A 24006-nucleotide genomic window follows, 5' to 3' on the forward strand; every position below is an offset into this window, starting at 1 on the left:
CCCTTTGTCTGTCAGTCTTACTGTAGAGGCTTACTGTGCGTGACATCTCTCTCTCTCTCTCAATATGCCTCTCTCCTACTCACTCTTCACCTTCCCATACGTCTGTTTGTCTGTCTCTGTCTCTCTGTATGTATATATATGTATATATATATATATCATCATCATCATCGTTTAATGTCCGTTTTCCAACCCATGCTAGCATGGAAAACGGACGTTAAATGATGATGATGATATATATATATATATTCTTCATTTACTAATTTCAGTCATTTGATTGTGGCCATGCTGAACTGGTGCCACTGCCTTGAAGAGTAGTGGAACAAATCAACCCCAGGACTTATTATTTTAAAGTCTAGCACTTATTCTATCACTCCCTTTTGCTGAACCACTCAGTTATGGGGACATAAACACACCAACACCAGTTCTCAAGTGGAGAGGGGGAGAGACAAACACAGACACAAAGACACACACACATAGATACATACATACATACATGAATGACAGGTTTCTTTTCAGTTTCCATTTACCAAATCCACTCACAAGATTTTGGTCAGCTCAAGGCTCTAGTAGAAGGCACTTGCCCAAGAACTATGTGGTTGGGAAACAATCTTCTTACGACATGGCCACACCTGCGCCTATATATATATATATGTATATATATATATATATATATATATGTATATATATATATGTATGTATTTAAATACACACCTCCCTCCTTTCCTCTGTCTGTCTTTCTTTCTTTCTCCCCCCCCCCCCAATTTATTCTATTTCCCAGATTACAACAACATAACACTATTTCTAATGACATTCATCTCTGACAAAACTGACAGTAATTATTATAATTAAATAATCACTAATTAAAATTTCAAACTAATACTCGTTAGACAAGTGACACAATCTCCATCGTCTGTTGAATCCAAGACGATTACATCATAGAAAAGCCATTTCTCCCGTTTAAACAAAAAAAAAACAAAAACACACCAAAACCGTTGACTTTTGTTTGTTTCTTAATATTTCTCTACAGGAAAACACTGACTTTATTCTACTCACTTCCCAGCATGCTTCATTTCTGACCCAGCATAATTTTTTTCTTTTTTTATTCATCATCTATTTTGATGAAGGGTGGCTGTCAGAAACATCAGTTTGTCTTCCTTTCTAATTTACATTTTTTTTAAACTTATATATATATTATATATATATATATATATATATATATATAAATATATATATAATGTGTGTATGTGTGTGTGTGTGTACATAGTATATATATTGTATACATATATATGTATATATACATACACACTATCTATCTGTATACACACACTATATATATATATATATATATATGTGTATATACAGATAGATAGTGTGTGTGTATGTATATATATATATATATATATGTATATATACAGATAGTGTGTGTATATATATATATATATTTATTTATATATATAGATAGATAAATAGTGTGTGTGTGTGTGTGTATATATATATATATATATACACACACACATTGTGGGGTTGTAAGTACAATTCCTGGACCGGACTGCGTGTTGTGTTCTTGGGCAAGACACTTTATTTCGTGTTGCTCCAGTTCACTCAGCTGTAGAAATGAGTTGTGGCGTCATTGGTGCCATGCTGTATCGGCCCCTTTGCCTTTCCCTTGGATAACATCGGTGGCATGGGGAGAGGCAGGGCTGGTATGCATGGGTGACTGCTGACCTTCCATAAACAACCTTGCCCAGACTTGTGCCTCAGAGGGTAACTCTCTAGGTGCAAACCCATGGTCAGTGTCTGACCAAAGGGGGTCACCACCATTAGAGATATAGGGTAAAGAATTATTAATTTAATAATTAATAAATTTTACCAAGTAGTTTCAGTATGGAAAAAACCATTATCGGTAAAAACTTATACAAAAAAATTTTTTTATATAAATATAAATATAATTAAGGGTTTAGCAACAAGTTGCTTCACCACATACCGAAAATTTAGAAATAGCAGCCAAAGACGGCTACAAATATGACTCCACAGACAACAATATTTGTAACTCACATAGGCAAAAAGAAGAGAAAATAACGAAATCAAACAGTCTACGATTAATTATGGACGTGTTTCTGGATTAGAATTATACAAATTCATTTCCTTCATCAGCATAATATTTCGAGAATTCTCGAAATATATATATATATATATATATATATATATATATATACACACACACACACATACACACACAGTTTCATCAACCAAATTTATTCACAAAGGCTTGGTCAGTCCAGGGCTATAGTAAAAAAAAAACACTTGCCCAAGCTGCTGCACAGTGGGACTGAACCTGACTCCATATGGTTAGAAGCCAAGCTTCTAAACCTCACAGCCAAGCCTGCGTGCATCTACGTATATATGCATATGTGTTTGTGTGTGTGTGTGTGTGTGTTTCTAGTTGTTGTTTACCCTCAAGTTAATTTAGGTTAAACAGACATTCCACCCATGGCCTTTCCACCGACTAAACTGACTGTATTATCCAGTATGGCCTTCCTTTTTGTTTTATAACTAGTTGAGTCACTATAGTGTGATGTGTGGGGGACCCAGCTGCTACTTCTAGCAGGTCAATGGTTGAGTACCCTGTAGATTCCCCCTCATTAACTCCATTTAATTATCCCCCATGCTGTGATGACTACAAACCTGTACCCCAACACTACCCACATTTGTACTCAATGACACAGATATTAATGGCCTCTCCTCCTCCACAACTCTTTCATGTGCTCTGTTATAGTGGTGTGTGTATATGTATATATATATATATATATATATATATATATTTATATATAGGCATGTTTAGGTCGTTGTAACTTGGTGGTTCAGCAAAAAAGACTGATAGAATAAGTACTAGGCTTACAAAGAATAAGTCCTGGGGTCAAATTGTTCGACTATAGGCGGTGCCCCAGCATGGCCACAGACTGAAACAAGTAAAATAACACACACATATATATACACACACACACACACACACACACACACACACACACACACACACACAGGTTATATATCCTGCATCATGGGAAGTAGAGCTTTATGGAAAATTACAGGTTTCATACAAGTGGTGGTGATCATGGATGGGTGGTGTAGTATGTATACATGCATGTGTGATGTGTAGCTATGGACACACACACACACACACATATATATATCATATATATGTGGTAACTAGCCATACGCATACATGTATATGCCATGACAGAAGAGTGGATATTAAAATGAAGATGATGATGATGATGATGGTGATATATGTACGCACACACACACACACACACACACACACACACACACACACATATTCTTCAGAAGATTGACAATACAAAATTTGGATTCCTGATTTATAAAATGTTCATTTCCAGTAATCTCCACACGATCGTTTCTGTACAAAGTAGACTCTCAGATGTTGCTGGCTACCATGGATTTCCTTGTTTTTTAAGTTTTGAATGATGTCACCCCACTGGTAAGGCAAGACAGGCTGACAAGCATGCCCACCACCACAAAACACGCTGTCCCATTGCAGAGCTACCCATTTATATGAATTGTGTGTGTGTATGTGTGTGTGTGTGCTTGTAATGTTGAGGTTTTTAGCATATATTAGGCAAATATATTAAAATCACAAAAGGCATTACTGAGATAGAACTCAATACAAGTATTAGGGCCTCTTTGTGTCACAAAATGCTGACAATGACTTTTTGAAGTTTTGACATTGAAACTATTTCACCTTCAAGTAAAATTTTTTATTCATTGACAGTGTGTGTGTGTGTGATTTAAAGGGCACTGTGATTACAGGTGTGTATATATGTTTTACATGTGTAGAATGTGTGGAAGACATATGTCTGTGTGTATATATATTCACATGACTGCATAGTGTCCTGGGTGTGTTTGTTTTGTGGCAAAATTGATTTCTACTTAAGCAATCATTTTTGTTTACATCATCAATATAGATGTGTTTACAAGATTGATATGTATACCAGACTCCCGGTGATCCATTGGGTCACTGGAAAACTCAGTTTCCCAGCAACAGAGTTTTGTTTCGTGGGTCTTTTCCAGGTTATTTCGCATGCTTTCAATGAATGTGACATCAAAATAACGCGTAAATTGTTCCTTTCCCCCAGAAAAAGTAAGATTTGGCTGCTATTTCTTGCACGCCCTGCTACTATGTAACAGGTATATCAGATCCTTTATTGCAAAGAGCTGTTACGTAGTAGCAGGGCATGCTAGAAATAGCAGCCAAATCTTTGGAGGTGAGATAGCATTGAATGCACTCGAAAAAACCTAAGGAAGAAAACTATTTCACACCGAGGTTACAAAGTTCATGATGTATATATATGTGTTTATGTATGTATATATGTGTGTATGTATGTATGTATGTGAGCCGGCAAAAAGAGACCGATAGAAGAAGTACTGGGCTTACAAAAGAATAAGTCCCAGGGTCGATTTGCTCGACTAAAGGCGGTGCTCCAGCATGGCCACAGTCAAATGACTGAAACAAGTAAAAGAGTAAAAAAAAGAGTAGACGTGTCTGTATGTGTGTATATGTGTATGTATATGTAAATGTATGTTTATGTACTGAGATGTGTGTCTGTTCAAGTTGTTTATATTACTGTTACTCTGTCGAATGTTGTATTTTTTTGTTGTCAAATCAGTCTGATCAAAAGGTTAGAGTTTCTCCCCTTTCAGGATGAAGTTAAATTTGGAACATTTTCACATTATGCACCGTTTTGGGTATTTATACCCTAAACCCTGAATACCTCAATAACTACTGCTCCAATTTACGTGAGATTTGTTTCATTCCGTTCATATTAACATTTCAGGGTGACTTAATTCATAGTATTTTCCCGTTATGCACCAGTTTTCCTGGGTAACATTGCAAGCAAGCAAGCAAGATTGAAACTGACTTTTAATGTATTATATATATATATAAAGGGAAGCTTTATGAAAATAAACAAAAGACGAAGGCAAGTGGAGTACAAACAAACAATTGTATTAGTATGGCGCTCAGGAATAGAAATAGAACAAGTCTTTTACGTTTCGAGCCTACGCTCTTCAACAGAAAGATACACAGAAAAGAAACATGGAGAGAAACAAGGAGAGAAAAAAAATGCGTGCAGAAGCTAGCGATTCAACATCGCGATAAATATATATATATATATATATATATACACATACCTACACATACTAAGGAATAACATGATTAATGCTACGCTCTATCATTTAGTGATATGTGTGTATGCATATGTATGTGTGTGGAGGTGTCAGTATATGCATGTATATGTGTGTGTTAGTGTGTGCTACAAATGTCAAACTCAGAGCAATATTTAACAGCTAAATCACATGGCATTTTCTGTAACTATTTTCTGGTTAAAAATTTATGACTTATCTTTGTGTATACAGCATGTAACCAATACTGAAACAGCACAGCAAAATATTCGGTCAAACTGATATTAAAGAAAAAATCACTTTTGAAGATGACAACACAAAGAGCACGTTTTTAGAAAATTGGTCGCTATGTTTAATTAAAAAGACTAAAAAATGGCCACTCAACTAAAACTTCCCTTACCCGCAGCATAGACATAGAAATGATTGCCCAGCAGGACCAGATGACTCCTTCTCATGTCACAGTGGGAGTCTCCAAAGAATCTTTGACACCGTAAAACCATTGATCAGTTCACCTTCCAATATTGCCCAATGCTGCAGTCGTGTATGGAGCCCCAATTCAGGAGAAACAGGAGACCACATGATGTTGGGGTGGGTGTCATGTGATTACATCATTTCCCTACCATCTCTTACCAAGTGTGAACTATCATAAAAGACCCGTTTGTGATGTCTTCATGCATCACATGGCTGGTTGAGGACTCAGCCATTCACTGGAACTGTCTTTGAAAATGTCCCAACAACTGAGAATGTCAACCTTTCTTGGTATGGTGGACACAGTCCTGCTTGAGGTCTCCATATTTTTCCTAGCCTTGAATGCAAATGACATGACCACATTCAAGAAAATGGTAATCCCTTTGCATGGCACCAAGGCTCATGAACCCGATGCTGTCTTCTCAGTTCCTATCAGACTGGAACCGGCCATGTTCACTCTGCTGGTAAATGTGAAAGAGAAACGAGAAAGCTAGAATTTGGGGCATGTCACATATCCTTGTTTGGTTAGCTTCCATTTATGGCTCCCACTAAAAATTGTTCATAAATTCCTGGTGCATCCTGTACTGTATATGTTATACATACACACACACACACATTTACATATATGTATACATGTGTATGTATATATGTGTGTGTATGTGTGTATATATGTATACATAAATATACATACAAGTATACATATGTATATGTTGTTGTATATATATATATACACGCACACACCTACATATATATATATAGGTGAGTTGGCAGAATCGTTAGCATGCTGGGCAAAATGCTTAGCAGCATTTTGTCTGTCTTTATGTTCTGAGTTCAAATTCAGCCAAGGTCAACTTTGCCTTTCATCCTTTCAAGGTCGATAAATTAAGTACCAGTTGCATGCTGGGATTGATCTAATCAACTGGCCCCCTCTCCCAAAATTTCTGGCCTTGTGCCTAGAGTAGAAAATAATTATATATATATATAAAAATCAAATCAAATCAAACCAAATCAAAATAGATGAACATCAATGGAACTTGTATCCTTGTGGTACCAGTGCCGGTGGCACATAAGAAAACCATCCGAACGTGACCGTAGCCAGTACCGCATCGACTGGCCTCTGTGCTGTGGGCATGTAACAAACACCATCCGATCGTGGCCGTTTGCCAGCCTCGTCTGGCACCTGTGTCGGTGGCACATAAAAAACACCATCCGAGCGTGGCCGTCTGCCAGCCTCGTCTGGCACCTGTGTCGGTGGCACATAAAAAAACACCATCCGAGCGTGGCCGTCTGCTAGCCTCGTCTGGCACCTGTGTCGGTGGCACATAAAATCACCCACTACACTCTCAGAGTGGTTGGTGTTAGGAAGGGCATCCAGCTGTAGAAACACTGCCAGATCTGACTGGCCTGGTGCAGCCTTCGGGCTTGCCAGACCCCAGTTGAACCGTCCAACCCATGCTAGCATGGAAAGCGGACGTTAAACGATGATGATGATGATATATATTGAAAGTCTATGAGAATTACTTTTATACGGTTTTTTTCTAGTGCGTGTGCGCTTTCATTTAACCTTTTCATTATATATATATCATCATCATCATCATCATCGTCGTCGTCTAACGTCTGTTCTCCATGCTAGCATGGGTTGGACGATTCGACCGGGGATCTGGGAAGCCAGAAGGCTGCACCAGGCTCCAGTCTGATCTGGCAATGTTTCTACAGCTGGATGCCCTTCCTAACACCAACCACTCCAAGAGTGTAGTGGATGCTTTTTATGTGCCACCTGCACAGGTGCCAGGCGAGGCTGGCAATGCACACACAGACATACGCACACACACACACGCACACAAGCATGTACACACACACACACACAGAGCATAGGCTTCAGCACAATTTCTGTTTATTATTGATCATCACTGTGAAGGTTTTAGTTGTCCCAAGCATAGTTTCCCAAGGCCCCATGCGCTGGGATTGAACCTGGAACCATGTAGTAACGAAAGGAACCTAATCATCCACACGCATACTACTACTACTACTACTACTACTACTACTACTGAAATCCTTCTTAATTCTCCCCCCCCTCTTCTCTATTCTTGAAGCCCTGCCAGGTAGTCTACATTTGGTCTGCTAGAAATAGCAGCTAAACTCTCTTTCAAATCACATCCCCCTGCCTTTAAAAGAAATGTGGGACTTATAGGAATGGTTTAGTCTTAGCTCTACTGTTTACATAAAAGAGAGGGGATGGTCATGGCTGGAACGCCATTGATCATATGTCTGCCAGATGGTTGCTGACCTGGGGCTAAATAATGGTTAACTGTTTGTTTAAACTGCTAACAATGAAAGGTGTGATGGAAGACAAAGGTCATGTTTACTGGAACACCCCACACCTTCCACCCCTCCCCGTGGTGGCGGCGGCAGGGGTGGGGGAAGCGTTGCTGGGGTGGAAGTAGTTGGGTGGTGGTGGAAATGTTATATTTGTTGACTAGATTATTGTATTACACCTGGGTGGGGGCTGGCGGGTTAGGGTGTGGTGTGGTGTGGCGAAGGGATGGGGGGTGGGGTAACTACACCACCACCACCACCAATATTGTTGGAAGAATTTAATTTATTCAGCTGTCATTTACACACACACACACCAAGAAACACACACTCACACACACACACATATATATACACACACTCACACTCACATATGCATATATGCAAGCATGCACACACATAATGACCTTTTATGATTCTTCTGTTGACTCAGAGGGGGAGAGAGAGGAGAATGAGAGAAAGAGAGATTAAGTGTTACAGGGAGAGAGAGATGGGATATACAGATAGATAGAGAGGGAGAGAGAGGAGAGATTTGTTGTGAAAACCGACCTTTTGAAGAGTTCCACCCCCACCCCAACCCTCACCATATCAACAATGACAACCAAGTAAACAGTTGGAGGGACAAGCCCATAACCTTTCCTCCATTGTTTTTCTTCCCTCTTCAACTGTAATCAAATTAACCTGCTATCTTATCATTTAATTAGTCATTTAATTCTGGCAACTAATTAAGTAACAGAGGTCTCTATGACTGGCTGTTCTTGAGTGGACTGGTGTGAAGGAAGGGGTTTTTTGAGCCGGACTTTGTAGCAACCCCCCCCCCCATCCATCCCTCCCTAGGGTTTTGAGACTGGTGGCTGGGTTGATGCAGAGGATAACCCTCTTGAACATTTGCAGGAAACACATGGTGAGGGGGAAGAATTTGAGAGGGATAATATGCGGGGGGGGATGAACTGGGGGTAAGGGTTAGGGATGGGTAGAAGAAGCCTTGCCCTTGTCATTCACAGGAACCCCCAGGCTTCAGTTGTTCCAAGAATTGCAGGAAACATGAGGCCAGGGGAAGAAATTTTGGAAAGGATTATACTCAGGGGAAGAAAAACTAGAAGTAAGGGTTAGTGCAGGGCCTCTCTCTCTCCCTTTTTTATTGGGTTTGGAAAATAAGCCAAAGGTTGGGACCGTCAGGCTTCTGTTTGTTCTAAAATTGCAAGAAACATGGCTGGTTGGGGAGGATATATGAGAGGCTGATCCTCAAGGGAGAAAAACTGGGAGTAGGGGTTAGTGCAGGGCCTTTTTCTATTAGGTTTGAAAGAGGGATCAGTGTCCATGTCCTTCACAGGCTTGTACACACACACACACACACACATCTCAAATCACATTAAAAATCTTTTAAAAAGGGGTCACTCAAGTTATTATCTTGTCATCATCCACTTCTGGCTCACTCCTCTTCTGGCTCACAGGCACATTGTCTCCTCTCTTCGTCGTTTCTCTCTGATGCTATAATGGCCCCTGCTCCTCAGAGCTGGTTGTTCTTATGCCACCTCACCCCCACCCAAACACACCAGAGTCACTTCCCTCCTCCTACCCCACTCTCTACCTATACTGTAGCCACACCCCCCATCCTGATCCTGCTCTAACCAATCCTTTCTTCCTCTCTTGCAACATTCAATGGCATTTTCATCAAAAGGATCTGTGTTTCTATGCAAGAGCAATGTCCTCAGCTTATTATACAAGATAAATCTTTGATACTTATATGGAAACGTGCTTCAAATCTGCATAACGGTTTGCAGTAATATAGAATAGGCTAACTGAATTCTTCAAACACGGAAATTTTATGAATGTAGTGAAAAATTTCAGGGTGGTCCCAAACTTTTAGCCAGTAGTCTGTGTGTGTATATATATATTTATAATTATTTTGCAATTTACTTAATCATCGGTATATTATTGTTATTTTAATTTTAATATTTCTATTATATGTAATTTGTTAGATGGTGTAAATTAATTGTTCATTTTGAACTGATAAAAGGTGGGGTTTTTTTCTAATTTTATATATATATATATATAAATAATAATAAATATTAGGAAATAAATCCAAATTTACAGGGAAAAATCAGATTTAGGATTGAATCCAATTTTATAGTAAAATATTATATAATATTAATTAGAGACAAAACCACTATTATGCAAATCAAACAAAGAAAGACTTAATCCAATACATAAAAAATTTTATATAAATTAAATAAAATTAAGTTATCCACTACAATTGTTTCTTGTCACTTCTGAAGACATTCATCAGGTGGTTTTCAGACCTTCTATTCAATTTTAAATTATGAAGTCATAATTTAAAATTGAATAGAAGGTCTGAAAACCACCTGATGAATGTCCTTAGAAGTGACAAGAAACAATTGTAGTGGATAACTTAATTTTATTTAATTTATATAAAATTTTTTATGTATTGGATTAAGTCTTTCTTTGTTTGATTTGCATAATAGTGGTTTTGTCTCTAATTAATATTATATATATATATATATATATATATGACAAGGTCTAAATAATGGTCATTACTTATTTTTCTTTCATTGGTGACAATTTGGCTTACAGCTGTTTCCTGTAGTCTTTATATGTTACTGATTGGTTTACTCAATCGATCTATTGATCAGCTGAGTAAAACTGAAATTTCCTCCAATAAAGGAAAAATGTGTTATGAGCATCATTTTAAGCTTGTTTCTTATATATATATATCACTCTGTGTAAAAACCAGTTTGTCTGGAACCCATCCATGGATTTACAATATAGAATTGGGATGAACCTTGGACCCTGCCACAAGAATACCTGGAGTTCTTCACTAATCTAAACAATATCATTAGCCAGGTGTGCCAACAGAGGGCTCATGAAGTATTTTGCTCAGATTGATATAATCCCTCACTATGTGTGTGTGTGTGTGTGTGTGTAGGAACAGGTGTGGCTGTGTGGTAAGAAGCTTGCTTCCCAACCATATGATTCTAGGTTCAGGCCCACTGCATGGCACCTTGGGTAAGTCTCTTGTATTATAGTCTTGGGCCAACCAAAGCCCTGAGAGTGGATTTGGTAAAGACAAACCGAAAGAATCCTATCATGTATATACATATCTATCTGTCTGTGTGTCTCTGTCTCTCTGTTCCCACCCCCACCACTTGGCAACTAGTGTTGGTGTGTTTACATCCCCATGACTTAGTGGTTCGGCCAAAGAGACCAATAAAAAAAAAGTCCTAGGATTGATTCATTTGATCAAAAAGTCTTCAATGCCCCAGCATGGCCACAATCTTATGACTGAAACAAGTAAAAGATAAAAATGTGTGTGTGTGTGTATGTGTTAGACTGAGCCACCACTTAGCCTTTTACTGGATGAACATCACAACATCCACCTCCTCCTCCCATTCCCCTCACCTATAACTATATAGACAGTGTGTAGAATGTTACTGAGTCAGTGGTAGAGTGGACGCTTAGCTGAAGTGGTGGAGGAGGTGCAGAGTTCAAATCCTGTTTGCTGCACTCTGGATGGTTGTGATCATCTCCGCTTTCAGTGACTAAGTCCACCTGGCTGTAAGAAAATACTATCTGTAAGTAGCTATTACAAGGAGGTACAGGCCACTTGGGTGTAAGCAGATACCACAAGATTGTGTGTACATATATATCATCATCATCATTTAACATCTGTTTTCCATGCTGGCATGGGTTGGACGGTTTGACCAGAGATGCCAAGCTAGAGAGCTGCACCAGGCTCCAGTTTGGGCTTGGTTTCTACAGCTTGATGCTCTTCCTAATGCCAACCACTCCACAGAGTATAGTGGGTGCCTTTTACGTGGCACCAGCACAGGTGCCTCTTATGTGTCACTGGCACGGGCCACAACTTTGATTTCACGAGATTTCACATGTCCTCTCAAGCACAGCAAACACCAAAGGTCTCGGTCACTTATTGTCAGCTCTTTGATGCCCAACATTCAAAGGTCGTGCTTGACCACCTCATCCCATGTCTTCCTGGCTCTGTCTCTTCCACAGCTTCCCTCCACTGTTAGAGTGCAGCACCTTTTCACACAGTTGTCCTCGTCCACCAGCACAGTCATCTCTCTTGCACACCACATCTGATGCCTCTTATGCCCAGCTTTTCTTTCAAGGCACTTACACTCTGTCATGTATGCACACTGACATTGCACATCCAGCAGAACATGGTGGCTTCATTTCTTTCAAGCCTTCACATGTCCTCTGCAGTCACAGCCCATGTTTCACTACCATGAAGTATGGCTGTTCACACTTAGGCATTGTACAATCTGCCTTTCACTCTGAGAGGGAGAGAGAGAGGCTCTTTGTTACCAACAAAGGTAGAAGTGTATATATGTATACATACATACATACATACATACATATATATATATATATATATATCCATATCCATCCATCTATCTATCTATCATTTTCGGAGTCAAGACTATTGGAAAGGCTGCAAAATGCAACGAAAATTTTAGAAAAATAAAAATAAGAAATAAGTGGAAATTTTAGTGGTGTGTTAAATTATAAGGCACAAAAAGAAAATGACTCTCCCCAGACACAACAGTATATATATATATATATATATATATATATAAGTTTATAAGCATGCAAGACTCATGTACACACATAGCCTATGTGTGTGTGTGTGTGTGTGTATATATATAGATATATATATATAAGTGGCACTCTGTTGGTTATGACAACGAGTGTCCTAGTTTATATAATCAATAGAACAGCCTGCTTGTGAAATGAATGTGCAAGTGGCTGAGTATTCCACAGACAAGCATACTCTTAAGGTAGTTCTCGGGGAGATTGAGTGACACAGAATGTAACAAGGCTGGTCCCCTTTGAATTACTGGTACAACTCATTTTTGCCAGCTGAGTGGAGTGGAGCAAAGTGAAATAAAGTGTCTTGCTCAAGAATACAATGCACTGCCAGGAATTGAACTCATGGCCTCACGATTGTAAGCCGAATACCCAAACCACTAACCTTCAGAGAGAGAGAGAGAGAGAAATTTCTGTTTGTCTAGCTTTGAATGCAAAACTATTCTTATGCAATCTTTAAAAGTAAAGGATCCGAGTTCAATTGCAGTCCACTGAAATATATTTGTATAAGTATGTGTATATATATATATATATATATATATATATATATATATATATATATATATATATATACATGTGAGTGAGTGAGTGTGTATTTAAGAATGGAAGTCTGATTTTTAATCCATTTGAGTGAAATGTGTGTGTGTGTGTGTGTGCATTCTGTAACTTAGCAGTTCAAACAAATTAAATTGAGAAAATAAGTAGTAAACTTGGAAAGTATTGTGGTTTTATTTCAAGGTTTCATAATCTGGAAGGTTTTTGTTCCCCAAAGACAGAAATTCTGTTGTGGTTGTTGGAACTCTTTGTTTCCCTATACACAAAGGTTACACTACAAGATCCCCACTGTGCTTTCTCCATCTGTTTTGTAGCTGGAAGCAATGCAGGCTTAGAAACAACAGCTATTAAGCATATCTTTTTTGTAGAGTCAGGCAGGAACTTTCAGTGAATTTTTTATTTTTTTGTTTTTTCTCTGATTTAAAAATTTTTATTTGTTTATTTTTAAAAAATTTTTTGTCTCCAAATAAATCGTCCAACATGGTTGACCTTGCAAAATGTCTTTACACTTTGATCTTCTCCTCTTCTCAAAGTCTCACCCAGGAATCGGTTAACCCTGAAAGGTCATGGTGAGACAGCAGATGCAGATATCTGCATTGTCTGCTCAATAACTCAACTTCTGACCATTGTGCTCATCCTCAGTCTTTGTCCAGATTGTAGCATCAACTTTTATGCTTCCAATGGCCAGGCAGTCCATCTCTTGTCAGCATCCCTTTCTGAAAGCCAGGTTTGGCGTGCTGTGGTCGCTGATGCACAAACGTTCACAGAGGCTATCCTGGCGGATGAGCAGGTGTGTCCACAATGCATCTCTTTGATGGAGTTGCAGTCCTAGGTCAGGTAATGGCCAAGATTAAGGTCCCTGGCACCTAGAATATCCTCAGATGCTCACCACTCTCAACCAGTCAAGTAATGCTATCGGTGGAAGTATATAGAGGACAAGTGATGGGCTAGAGTGATGCTGTTCTTGAAGCTGGGGAGGATGAATTATTTGGTCTGTTTCAGAGGTTGAGGACTATTATGGAGAGCTTCCAGAAATTCCTGGCCTTACTATGTTGAGGAGGGCCACTGCTGGTTCAAGATGTTCTCTACAGGTATGCTAATGCCACTTATCAGGACTGCTTGAGATGCTCACAGAGTAACAAAACTATTGCATGCACCCATGCAGTGTCTTATCATCGCTGACCTTTGAGGAGATGTCGGAACAGCTATTGTCACGTACAGCACAAATCCCAACCATTGGCTGGGTTCATCTTTACAGTTGACCCCACCCCCACCATCTGCCATTAGCAAGTTTGGGCAAGCCGTGTCCCCCTATCTAATAGTTATGGTGGGAGAAGTTGTGTGGTGGATGAGGTTGAAAGGATTGGAGACAGGGACACCTTCCTCTTTTCTGACACCCTCATTGACCTTTAAAAGTTAGAAAGGGAGGGTGGAGAGGAATGTGCCCTTTCTCTCACTGAATTTGTGAAAAGATGGGTAACTGTGGTAAAAATGGCTGGGATCAATGGACCTTTTCTGGTTATGGTTGGAGATTGGAGAAAAAATAGTTGGGCAAGAGTTTGTGTCCTTCATTGTTAAGGTACACCTGGATCTGTGGGTGTTCCATTATTGGCCCCTGTTGGAGGCTCTCCTGTATTAGGAGGGATTATATCATGTGTGCACATATTTTAACAAATACCATTCACAGCTTTCATCTCCTCCTCTCCCTTCATCATTTACATAACCCCAACTCCCACAAATTCTATGCCCTTGTTTTGTCCCCTTCATCAGATTCCCCTGTGGCAAATCAAAGAAATATCAGTTTTATAAATATTAGATGTTGAGTAATGGAAGAAGGAGTTCAAAACAAAAATAGATTATTTTTATTATAAGACAGTAGAGATTTATGGAGGTTTTGGCTGCTGTTTCTAGCAAATTTAAGCAACTACATTGAAGCTTTTCCTCTTAGCTTGGAGATTTAATTACTATACTTAAATCTCTGATTAAGTCAAACTAGTAATTCTTTTGCAATTAGTAAACCATCAAAACCATAAACAAGTTTTACATAGCAACACTCTGTTGTGGCAGTGGGGATGGGGGGGTGACGGTGACGGGGATGGTGGTGGTGGTGATTGTGGTGGTGATATTTTTCCTTTTCATAAAAAAAAAATTATCTTTTAATAATAAGTTTGTTGTATTATGTTAGTTTTGAAAAACCGGTTTCTTTTTTTTTTTGCTGACAGAAAACTGAAGCCAACCACACCCACAAACGAAGTGTGTGTGTGTGTTTGGTGAATTGGGAATTGTCCGTCTGTCCATCTTACATATACCCACATACTATTTCATGCTTTCACCACCATTTTACATCCACTTTCCCTGCTGGCATGAGTTGGACATGTCATGGCAATCAAAGTCAGTGCTTATTTGGAGCAACTCTCATCCCAGACTGGTCTCACTCAAACCGTGTCTCACTCAAACCGTGTCTCACTCAAACCGTGTCTCACTCAAACACTCCATTCTCTGTCTGCCTGTCTGTCCGTGTGTGTCTCTCTCTCTCTTGGAGTTCTGGTTCTTTCTTGAACCAACACATTTTCAAATCAAAGGCACAGGTGTAGCTTGTAGTAAGAAGTTTGCTTCCCAACCACATGGTTCTGGGTTCAGTCCCACTGCATGGCACCCTGGGCAAGTGTCTTCTACTACAGCCTTGGGCCAATCAAAGCCTTGTGAGTGCATATGGTAGGCGGAAACTGAAAGAAGCCCATCGTTTATGTATGTGTGTGTGTCTGTGTTTGTCCCCCATAACCACTCATCAACTGGTGTTGGTATATTTACATCCCCATAACTTGGCGTTTCAGCAAAAAAAAAAAATTAACACAATAAGTACCAAGCTTTAAAAAAAGAAAGAAAGAAAAGAAACTCGTGGATCCATTCACCTGAAATTCTTCAAGGTAGTGCCCCAGCATGGCCACAGTCTAATGTGTGAAACATGTAAAAGATAAAAGACAGTGTCTGGTTTAGAACGGCAGACATTGATTGGTGATGTTATAGTGATGTAGGGGACAGATGTAGGGGACAGATGTAGGGTGTGCAAAGAATTTATAGTGATGTAGGGAACAGATTGAAGGTGGAGAGTGAGAGAGAGAGAGAGAGAGGTTGCACTAAGTCTTGTAGACATTCCTTTCTTTCTGTTGGTGTGGGAACTGTGACTGTGAATAACTCCTGAGTACCTCATGGCACTCAGGAGTACCATGGCACTCTGGAGAAATGGGAAAGAGTACTCAGAAGATCTTGTTCTACAGAATATATGCAATGGAATATGTCTACTATTCCGTGTGTGTGTGTGTGTGTGTGTGTGTGTGTGTGTGTATGAAGACGTAGACACTGCTATACGCACATACAGGGTTTCATTGTAATTGGTTTACTAATTAGTAAATTAAATAATGATTTGATAAATACATGACTGATTAAATAATTTCTGTACGATTGATGACTAATTGGTTAATTTGATTGCAATGAATCAGAAGCGAAGATCTTTGGTTTTGCTAACCGGTTGCCTGGCTTACTACCCCCACCCCTCTCCTCACTCTCAGTTTATTAACAGCCCCCTCCCCACCACCACCACCACATGGTCCTTTGGTACCTTTGTGAAACTTCATTCTATTACAATCATTCACGGCAGAACCTGGCATGGTTTTGCTGCTAAAATCTCACCGATCTCGAGAGAGGTTCTGGTTAAAAGGGTGAGGGGTGGGGATGGATTGTCCAATGCAAGTTTGCCACAGATTCCTCCACACACTGGCATATTGTGGTGTTCTGTCCTTCCATAGTTATACTCCACATTCACCCACCAGGTAACACATTGTGCTGTTATGTCCTTCCATAGTTTTATCCCACATTCTACAAGGTGAGACATTGTGCTGTTCTGTCTTCCCATAGATTTACCTCATATTCAAACCATAATGTAATACAATATGGTATTCTGTCCTTCCATAGTTTTACCTCAATCCCTTTAACCACAAGGTGACAATAAGGGATTCTTCTAACTACACTACTCAAGTCCACCAAATAAAAGGACCCCAAATATTTCCTTATTGTTCTTTCTTTACCCTGCGGCGATTCTTGTCGCTTCCTAAATCTTTTAATCTCTTCCTGTTGAGCCCCTACTACTACTACTGCTACTACTACTACTACTACTACACACCACGCAGCCATCATTGATTTAGTACTTAAACATGGTGAGTTCGTTATTATTCTGTGTTTTCTTGTTTTATTCCAGAAAATACTGCACAATCTTCCCTCTTTTACTCACCTTATTGCATCTTACACCTCCTAACTCCATTATATATACATTTAGCTGTTTCTTTTTATCTTTCTCTCTCTCTCTCTCTCCCTCTCCCTGTGTATATATTTACATACTTCTGTGCACTTTTATCTGTTCATCTGGCTCTCACTGCATATATATATATATATATATATATACACACACACACACACATATATATATATATATACACACACACACACACACACACACACACATATATATATACACACACACACACACACATACATACATATATATATATACATCTGCCTTTCCGCCAATATGGCTTATATTACCAAAGTGCAGCGGAACCCTCAATGCCCTCCACCAATAACAATTTAATCGACAGGACCCGTTTGTAGCAGGGGTTTGATTCCTTCAGCAACTCCCATTTTTGATATCTCCATCCCTCTGTCCTTACAAATACACAACTGATGTCAGGCTTGCCCAAAAACTAACGCCATGCTGTTTCTGTCTGTGTGTCCTACACTACAACACACAAGGTACCGCAGAACCCCAGTATAGATAGTGGTACAGTGTATTCACTACCATTGTATGACCGTACCTCAAAACGCTATAGTTATAGTTACAATAGCACCACAGCCGTGTACCTCAGTACCTCCGTCTCGATCCTTGGTCTGCATTATTGTATCAACTTCAATATGGAATGTCTTACGCTTTGATGTCATCTTATGTGGCTGTGTCCATCACAAGTAGGTGTGTGTGTGTGTGTGTGTGTGTGTGTGTGTGTGTGTGTGTGTGTGTGTGTGTGTAGATATAATACACACACGCATACATTTTGCTGACATCATAAGAATTTATAAACTTTGGGGCAATGTGAAATAATTTCTTTATTGGAACAGTGAACCTTGTAGCAAATGAAGCTATGAATAATCTATAAGGCACAAGGCCTAAAATATTTTTTGGGGTCAGGGCTAGCCAATTAAATAAACCCCATTACTCAACTGGTATTTTATCAACTCTGAAAGAATGAAAGGTAATGTTGACCTCAGCAGAATTTGAACTCAGAACATGATGATGAATGGGATGCCACAAAGTACTTTGTCCAGCATGGAAATGTTGGGTTAAGAAAACCCTCTTGGAAAAAAAAAAAGCCAAAGGCTGTCTGTTGGACTTGAACCCACATCTTCTGTAGACATGACAGATGTTCTACCATTGGACCAAAGCAATCTTTCCAGTTTCTCAATCCATTTTAGAAAGTCTATTTTTACTAGCAAGAATTGTCTGTTGTTTGATGTCTTATAAACTTTTGAGGGAATGAGAAATAATTATCTGAAGTGTTTGGCGTTAGGGATGGCCTGCGGTCAGTGGAGGCAGGCCTAAACAGTGGCCAGACTAACAAGACAGGGTCCCAGACTCACAAGGGGTAGTAACTCTGTATAAGAATTGACTCGGGCCATAGCAAGCCATGGAAAGGGGCTGTAAAATGATACTGATGATGGTCATGATCCTCCGTGCGTGTGTCTTGTATAAAAACCTTGTGCTTCCATAATACCAAAATGACCCTTATGTCATTTGTAGGGTAAATTTCTATAATGTACAGCTCTCTCTCTCTCTCTATCTATCTATCTATCTGTGTCTGTGTGTCTACACACATATTTAAATAATATATATATATATGTATGTACATCTTTCTATCTGTGTATGTGTGTACACACTGCATGTATAAAAGGACTTGTATGGAGTCGTAACTAATATTTGTATATTCTTATCATTTGCAGCATAAAGCCTGTATTTAATGAGCAGATTGCATGTGTGTGTGTGTGTGTGTGTGCATGTGTATACACGCACACACATATACACTGTATGTATATTTACATAATATGTATAAGAGTATGTGTATACACTCATAATTGATGTTTGTGTTTTATTGTTGTTATCCAGCAGAAAGTATATATTTAATGATCAGTTAGATTTTGTGTGTGTGTGTGTATATATATATATCCACACATACATATGTATATATTCTTTTATAAGCTTCAGCCCTAAGGTTATGGCCTATCATCCTGTAATGTCCCTTTTTCTTCATGCTGGTATGTGTGTTGGATGGTTTGACAAGAACAGACAAGCCAAGGGTTCTGCCAGATTATAAATCTGTTTTGGCAGACTTTCTGCAGCTGGATGCTGCCCTTCCTAACACCAATCCCTCAACTACATGGCACCAGCACCAGTGAGGTCACCAAGTCCCTGCAAGATAAGATCCCCCAACTGCTGAGCAGGGCATAGACTGGAGGAGTAAAAAAAAACTATAATAGGGAGGGAGAAGAGCCGGTCCATTGGTGGAGTGGTGAAGGCATTGGTCTGGCACTTTGCTGGTCATTGATGGCGAGAGTTCCAGCTGATTCAATCAATGGGACAGCTTGCTCGTGAAATTAACATGCAAGTGGCTGAGTGCTCCACAGACACGTGTAACCCTTAATGTAGTTCACAGGGAGATTCAGTGTGACACAGAATGTGACAACACTGGCCCCTTGTGAATTACAGGTACAACTCGTTTTTGCCAGCTGAGTGGACTGGAGCAACATGAAATGAAATGTCTTGCTCAAGGACACAACCTGTGCTACGAATCGAACTCACAACCTTACGACTGTGTCCTGAATACCCCTGACCACCAAACCACACACGCACATTGTTTGTATGTATAATGTGTATGCAAGCATGCGTTTTAAACATCACTTGCACCTGATGTTGTTGTTCTTGTTGTTTCAGCACAAGGTGTGTTTCAGTGACCAGATCAGCACCTTACATGACTATCCATCGGAGGAAGTGATGCTGGAACATTATCTCCTGGAACATCCGGAAGAGAGGAATGAGCTGCTATTACTGGAAGGCCATGGTCTTGATGGAATGAACGAATCCACCGATGACGGCTCGGAATCTGATGACAGCAGCCCTGTCAGTCCTGATGACGGAATGAGATCAAACTTGGCTTTATCTTCAACAGGTGAGTAACCCACAGCTTTTCATCTCCCGCCTCTTTCCTTAATTAGCGATCATTAATTGCTATTAGTGTTGCTCTTCTTTTTGTTGTTGTTATTGTTTAGTCTTGAGTCATCGTGATCAAGCAGGCTTATTTGCTCAGACACTCCATCCACGACCCTCTCATCATTTAGCCAGTATTTCTAAGATTACATCATTTCATGTTATCCTTCCTGTTTTAACACAGTTGTGGGCATGATAGCTTTGAGGGGAATTTGGTTGCTATTTCTAGCAGCTTCAACAGTCAATTAATGGCTCAATTAGCTTTGCTGTTATTGGTATTGCTAATGATGATGATGATGATGTTAAAGTTTTATCATTTAGTCCTAGAGATGAAAATACTTTCCTCTCCTTAATAGAAATGATGGTGGTGGTGGTGGTGGTAGTAATATTCCTTTTCTACTGTTCAAACTAAAAGTCTAATTCTCCCCAGTCACACCCTACAGTCTTTATATGCATATAAGGCACAGGTGTGGCTGTGTGGTAAGAAGCTTGCTTCCCAACCACATGGTTCCAGGCTCAGTCCTACTGCAGTCCCACCTTGAGCAAATTTTTTCTACTATAGCCTCAGGCCAACCAAAAATCTGTATTATCTTGCTCAGCCCTCCACCCTGGACTATCCTCTTAGATTTGCACCCTAGAGAGGTCACTCAAAGTCAGAATTCCTTAACCTCTCAAAACCGGACTCAGTTTCACAACTAATTGTCAGTGTTTTTCTAAACCTGTTCTGACAAGCCTCTCTTGTGGCTGTAGGGTTACATAATGGAACTAAATTGGTTATGTCAACCGCAAACCACTGGATGCTTAATTTGGCTGGTGATAGACAAACAGGTAGGCAGATGGGTGGACAGACCAGTGGGGACACAGCACGTCCAGAATGCAACAGTGTAGCACATAATTAGCCATTGCACGTCAGAGAAAAACTAACGACTAGATGTAGACTTGGCATTTCTCAAGTTTATTTTGGCTGACCACCCACAATGTTATAAGTCACGTCAGGGTCTATGAACTCTAGAGGTCATGGAATAACAACAACAATATCAATAACAGACATACAGAAACAGACTGGTCAGTGGGGAGAGAAAGAGAGAGAGATTAGGACATGTCCCTTTTAGGACCTGTTTAGCTTAGAACATTGTTTCTCAACCATTTTTTAAATTATGGACCCCTTTTTATCTTGCTGGATCTTCATAGCCATTCAATGTTTTAAAAAAATCATATATTTTTTGGAATTAAATATAATTAAGAATTGTATAAAACTAATTACCAAAATACTTTGCATATTGCAGAAGTGTTAGCAATTTACTGCAGATAAATTCTGACAACAAAATCTTCTGTGGACCCTCAAGGGTCATGTGGGCCCCAGATGAGGACCACTGCCTTGAGATATGTTCACACTACACCACCCGTTGTATGTTGTAATGTCCAGTATGGTCTGTGACAGAGCGGACAGTGGAGGGAGAGAGAGAGATTGGGACATGTTCCAACTATCACACTGCACCTCTCCACACCTGACCGGTCATTAGCTGGATAGAGGTCAGAGGTATCCTACAGTCAGAAGTCAGGATTTTTGACTACCTACAACACCTTAAGTCTGCTTAATCAGGATTAGCCTAGGGTTAAACAACAACAACAACTGTGAGCTTCGTTAATATTGAGTTTCATGTTTGTTGTAAATGAAATAATTGGATGAACAAGGTGTCATGTGACTGTTTTATAGGGGTGGGAAGTGGGTGTGGGTTGGGGTGATCGTGTGGTCAAGTGGTTTGTATCTTATTGTTTTGTCTTCAAAATTCCTTTGCAAAAATAGTCTTTGACTCTCTAGCGTTTGTCTCTTTATTGAATTCTTTCTTGTTCAATTCCATTGAATATTTCCACATTCTTTCTGCCAACAAGACACAAATTCTTTGCTATTTTCCAAACAAGATTTTCAAGGAATCCCTTCCATTATATTTTATTGTCTTTTACTTTCTTCATTCTCTTGTTTCTTCCATCCAGAATAATTCTTGTTCAGTCAATGAGGATAAATGTAGAGAAATATTTCTGTAAAATAGGAAAGAAAAAAACAAAGCTTTCTTACCATCAAATGTAAAATGTATTTAAACAATTCGGTTCAGATATAATTTAATGCTTTTCTTCAATGTTAACAAAAATGTCCCCCTGGAGAAGAAATAGTCCCCTTTATAGACTTCACTTCTCTCATCTGACACATGTATGAAAATTGTAGCAAAGATGTTGCTTCCTCGATAATTCCTCTTTTTCTCTGTTATTGTTGAAAAAAAATATATTCCATTCCAACAATAATCTTGGTTTCTAGAAAAGTACAAAAAAAAGTTGTTTCTTTATATTTTCTCTTCTCCAACAATTTCCATGGCCACATCCTTCATTACTGGACTCTGTGATCTGACGAGTTAATAATTTAATTATTGATGTTTGTTGGTTTTTAATTGCAGAGTTGGTTGATCAACAAAACCTTTGAAGCTATCAGTAAGTTTTAATCCAGCCTTGCCCATCCCTTCTTATCCATGGCCACCAACTAAACAGGAGAGAGGGGGAGACGTCCTTTCTAGCATTCACTCAATGACTGGCCTCACATTCTACAGCAGCAGTTGTTTGGCTTCATTTAAACCTGGCTTTCTACACACACACACACTTGTAGGTATGTGCATACATATGTATATATATGTAGGTGTGTGTTTATATATATATATATATATATGTATGTATATAAATAGATAGGTTTAAGAGACAGAATCACCCTCAAGCAACTCAATCATTAAATGACATTATCCACAATAGGTACATATAGGACTAAATATTAAAATTATCAAAATTAATACCTTCAATTCTTATTTCAAATCATATACTTTTCTACGCGTGTTTCATGGCAACATATTCCTCAATATTACTGAAATAGAATGTCTCTAAATACAATACCATATTAAAAAGATTATATTGCCAATCTTCAGGTCTAGCATATATGAACTTATTTTGCTAGTTACATCCTATATAAAGACATGACAAACTAAAATTATATAACTAGAAGTTGTTGGAATAATTTTTACTTTTGAAAATAATGAACAGAAATATGAAATAAAAGTAGGAAAAAAGAAACGTTAACTTATCTGTATGGTAATTTTCTCTCCATGAATTAAACATGGCTACCAGCAATCGTATAATCCAACATTGAGAGCTACTTTTTGGAGGAGATAATTCTTATTAACATTTAAAAATTTATTATTTATCAAAGTTAATATATAAATAAAATAAATTAACCAAGAAAAAAAAAAAGAAAAAAGACTCTTCCCATCATACACTCACTTCTAGCTTCTATTTATTTGTTATTATAACAGAAAATACCTGGCAACTTGGTTTGGTTAATTTTAATGGATGGGCAACAACATATGCATATGTGTGTGTGTGTGTGAATTGATACACATGTGGCATACATATCCACATATATATATATATATATCAATATTTAACGTCCATTGTCCATGCTGGCATGGGTTGGACAGTGTGACCGGAGCTGGCACCTGGGG

At 38.9% G+C, this 24006-nt stretch overlaps 1 protein-coding gene across 2 annotated transcripts in view; it reads left to right on the forward strand.

The window, feature by feature from the left end:
• Positions 1–24006, forward strand: part of LOC115222845 — a 137998-nt gene that overhangs the window by 107602 nt on the left and 6390 nt on the right. Inside the window, exons 2-3 of one of the 2 annotated variants that reach the window (XM_029793187.2) lie at positions 20195–20429; positions 22918–22951. In XM_029793187.2, coding sequence (XP_029649047.1) covers positions 20195–20429; positions 22918–22943 — 261 coding nt within the window. In that variant the 3' untranslated portion in view covers positions 22944–22951. The remainder of the gene's footprint in view (positions 1–20194; positions 20430–22917; positions 22952–24006) is intronic. The other variant, XM_029793186.2, reaches the window with a different exon arrangement.

Source organism: Octopus sinensis, linkage group LG21 (assembly GCF_006345805.1).
Source record: "Octopus sinensis linkage group LG21, ASM634580v1, whole genome shotgun sequence".
Lineage (NCBI taxonomy): Eukaryota > Metazoa > Mollusca > Cephalopoda > Octopoda > Octopodidae > Octopus > Octopus sinensis.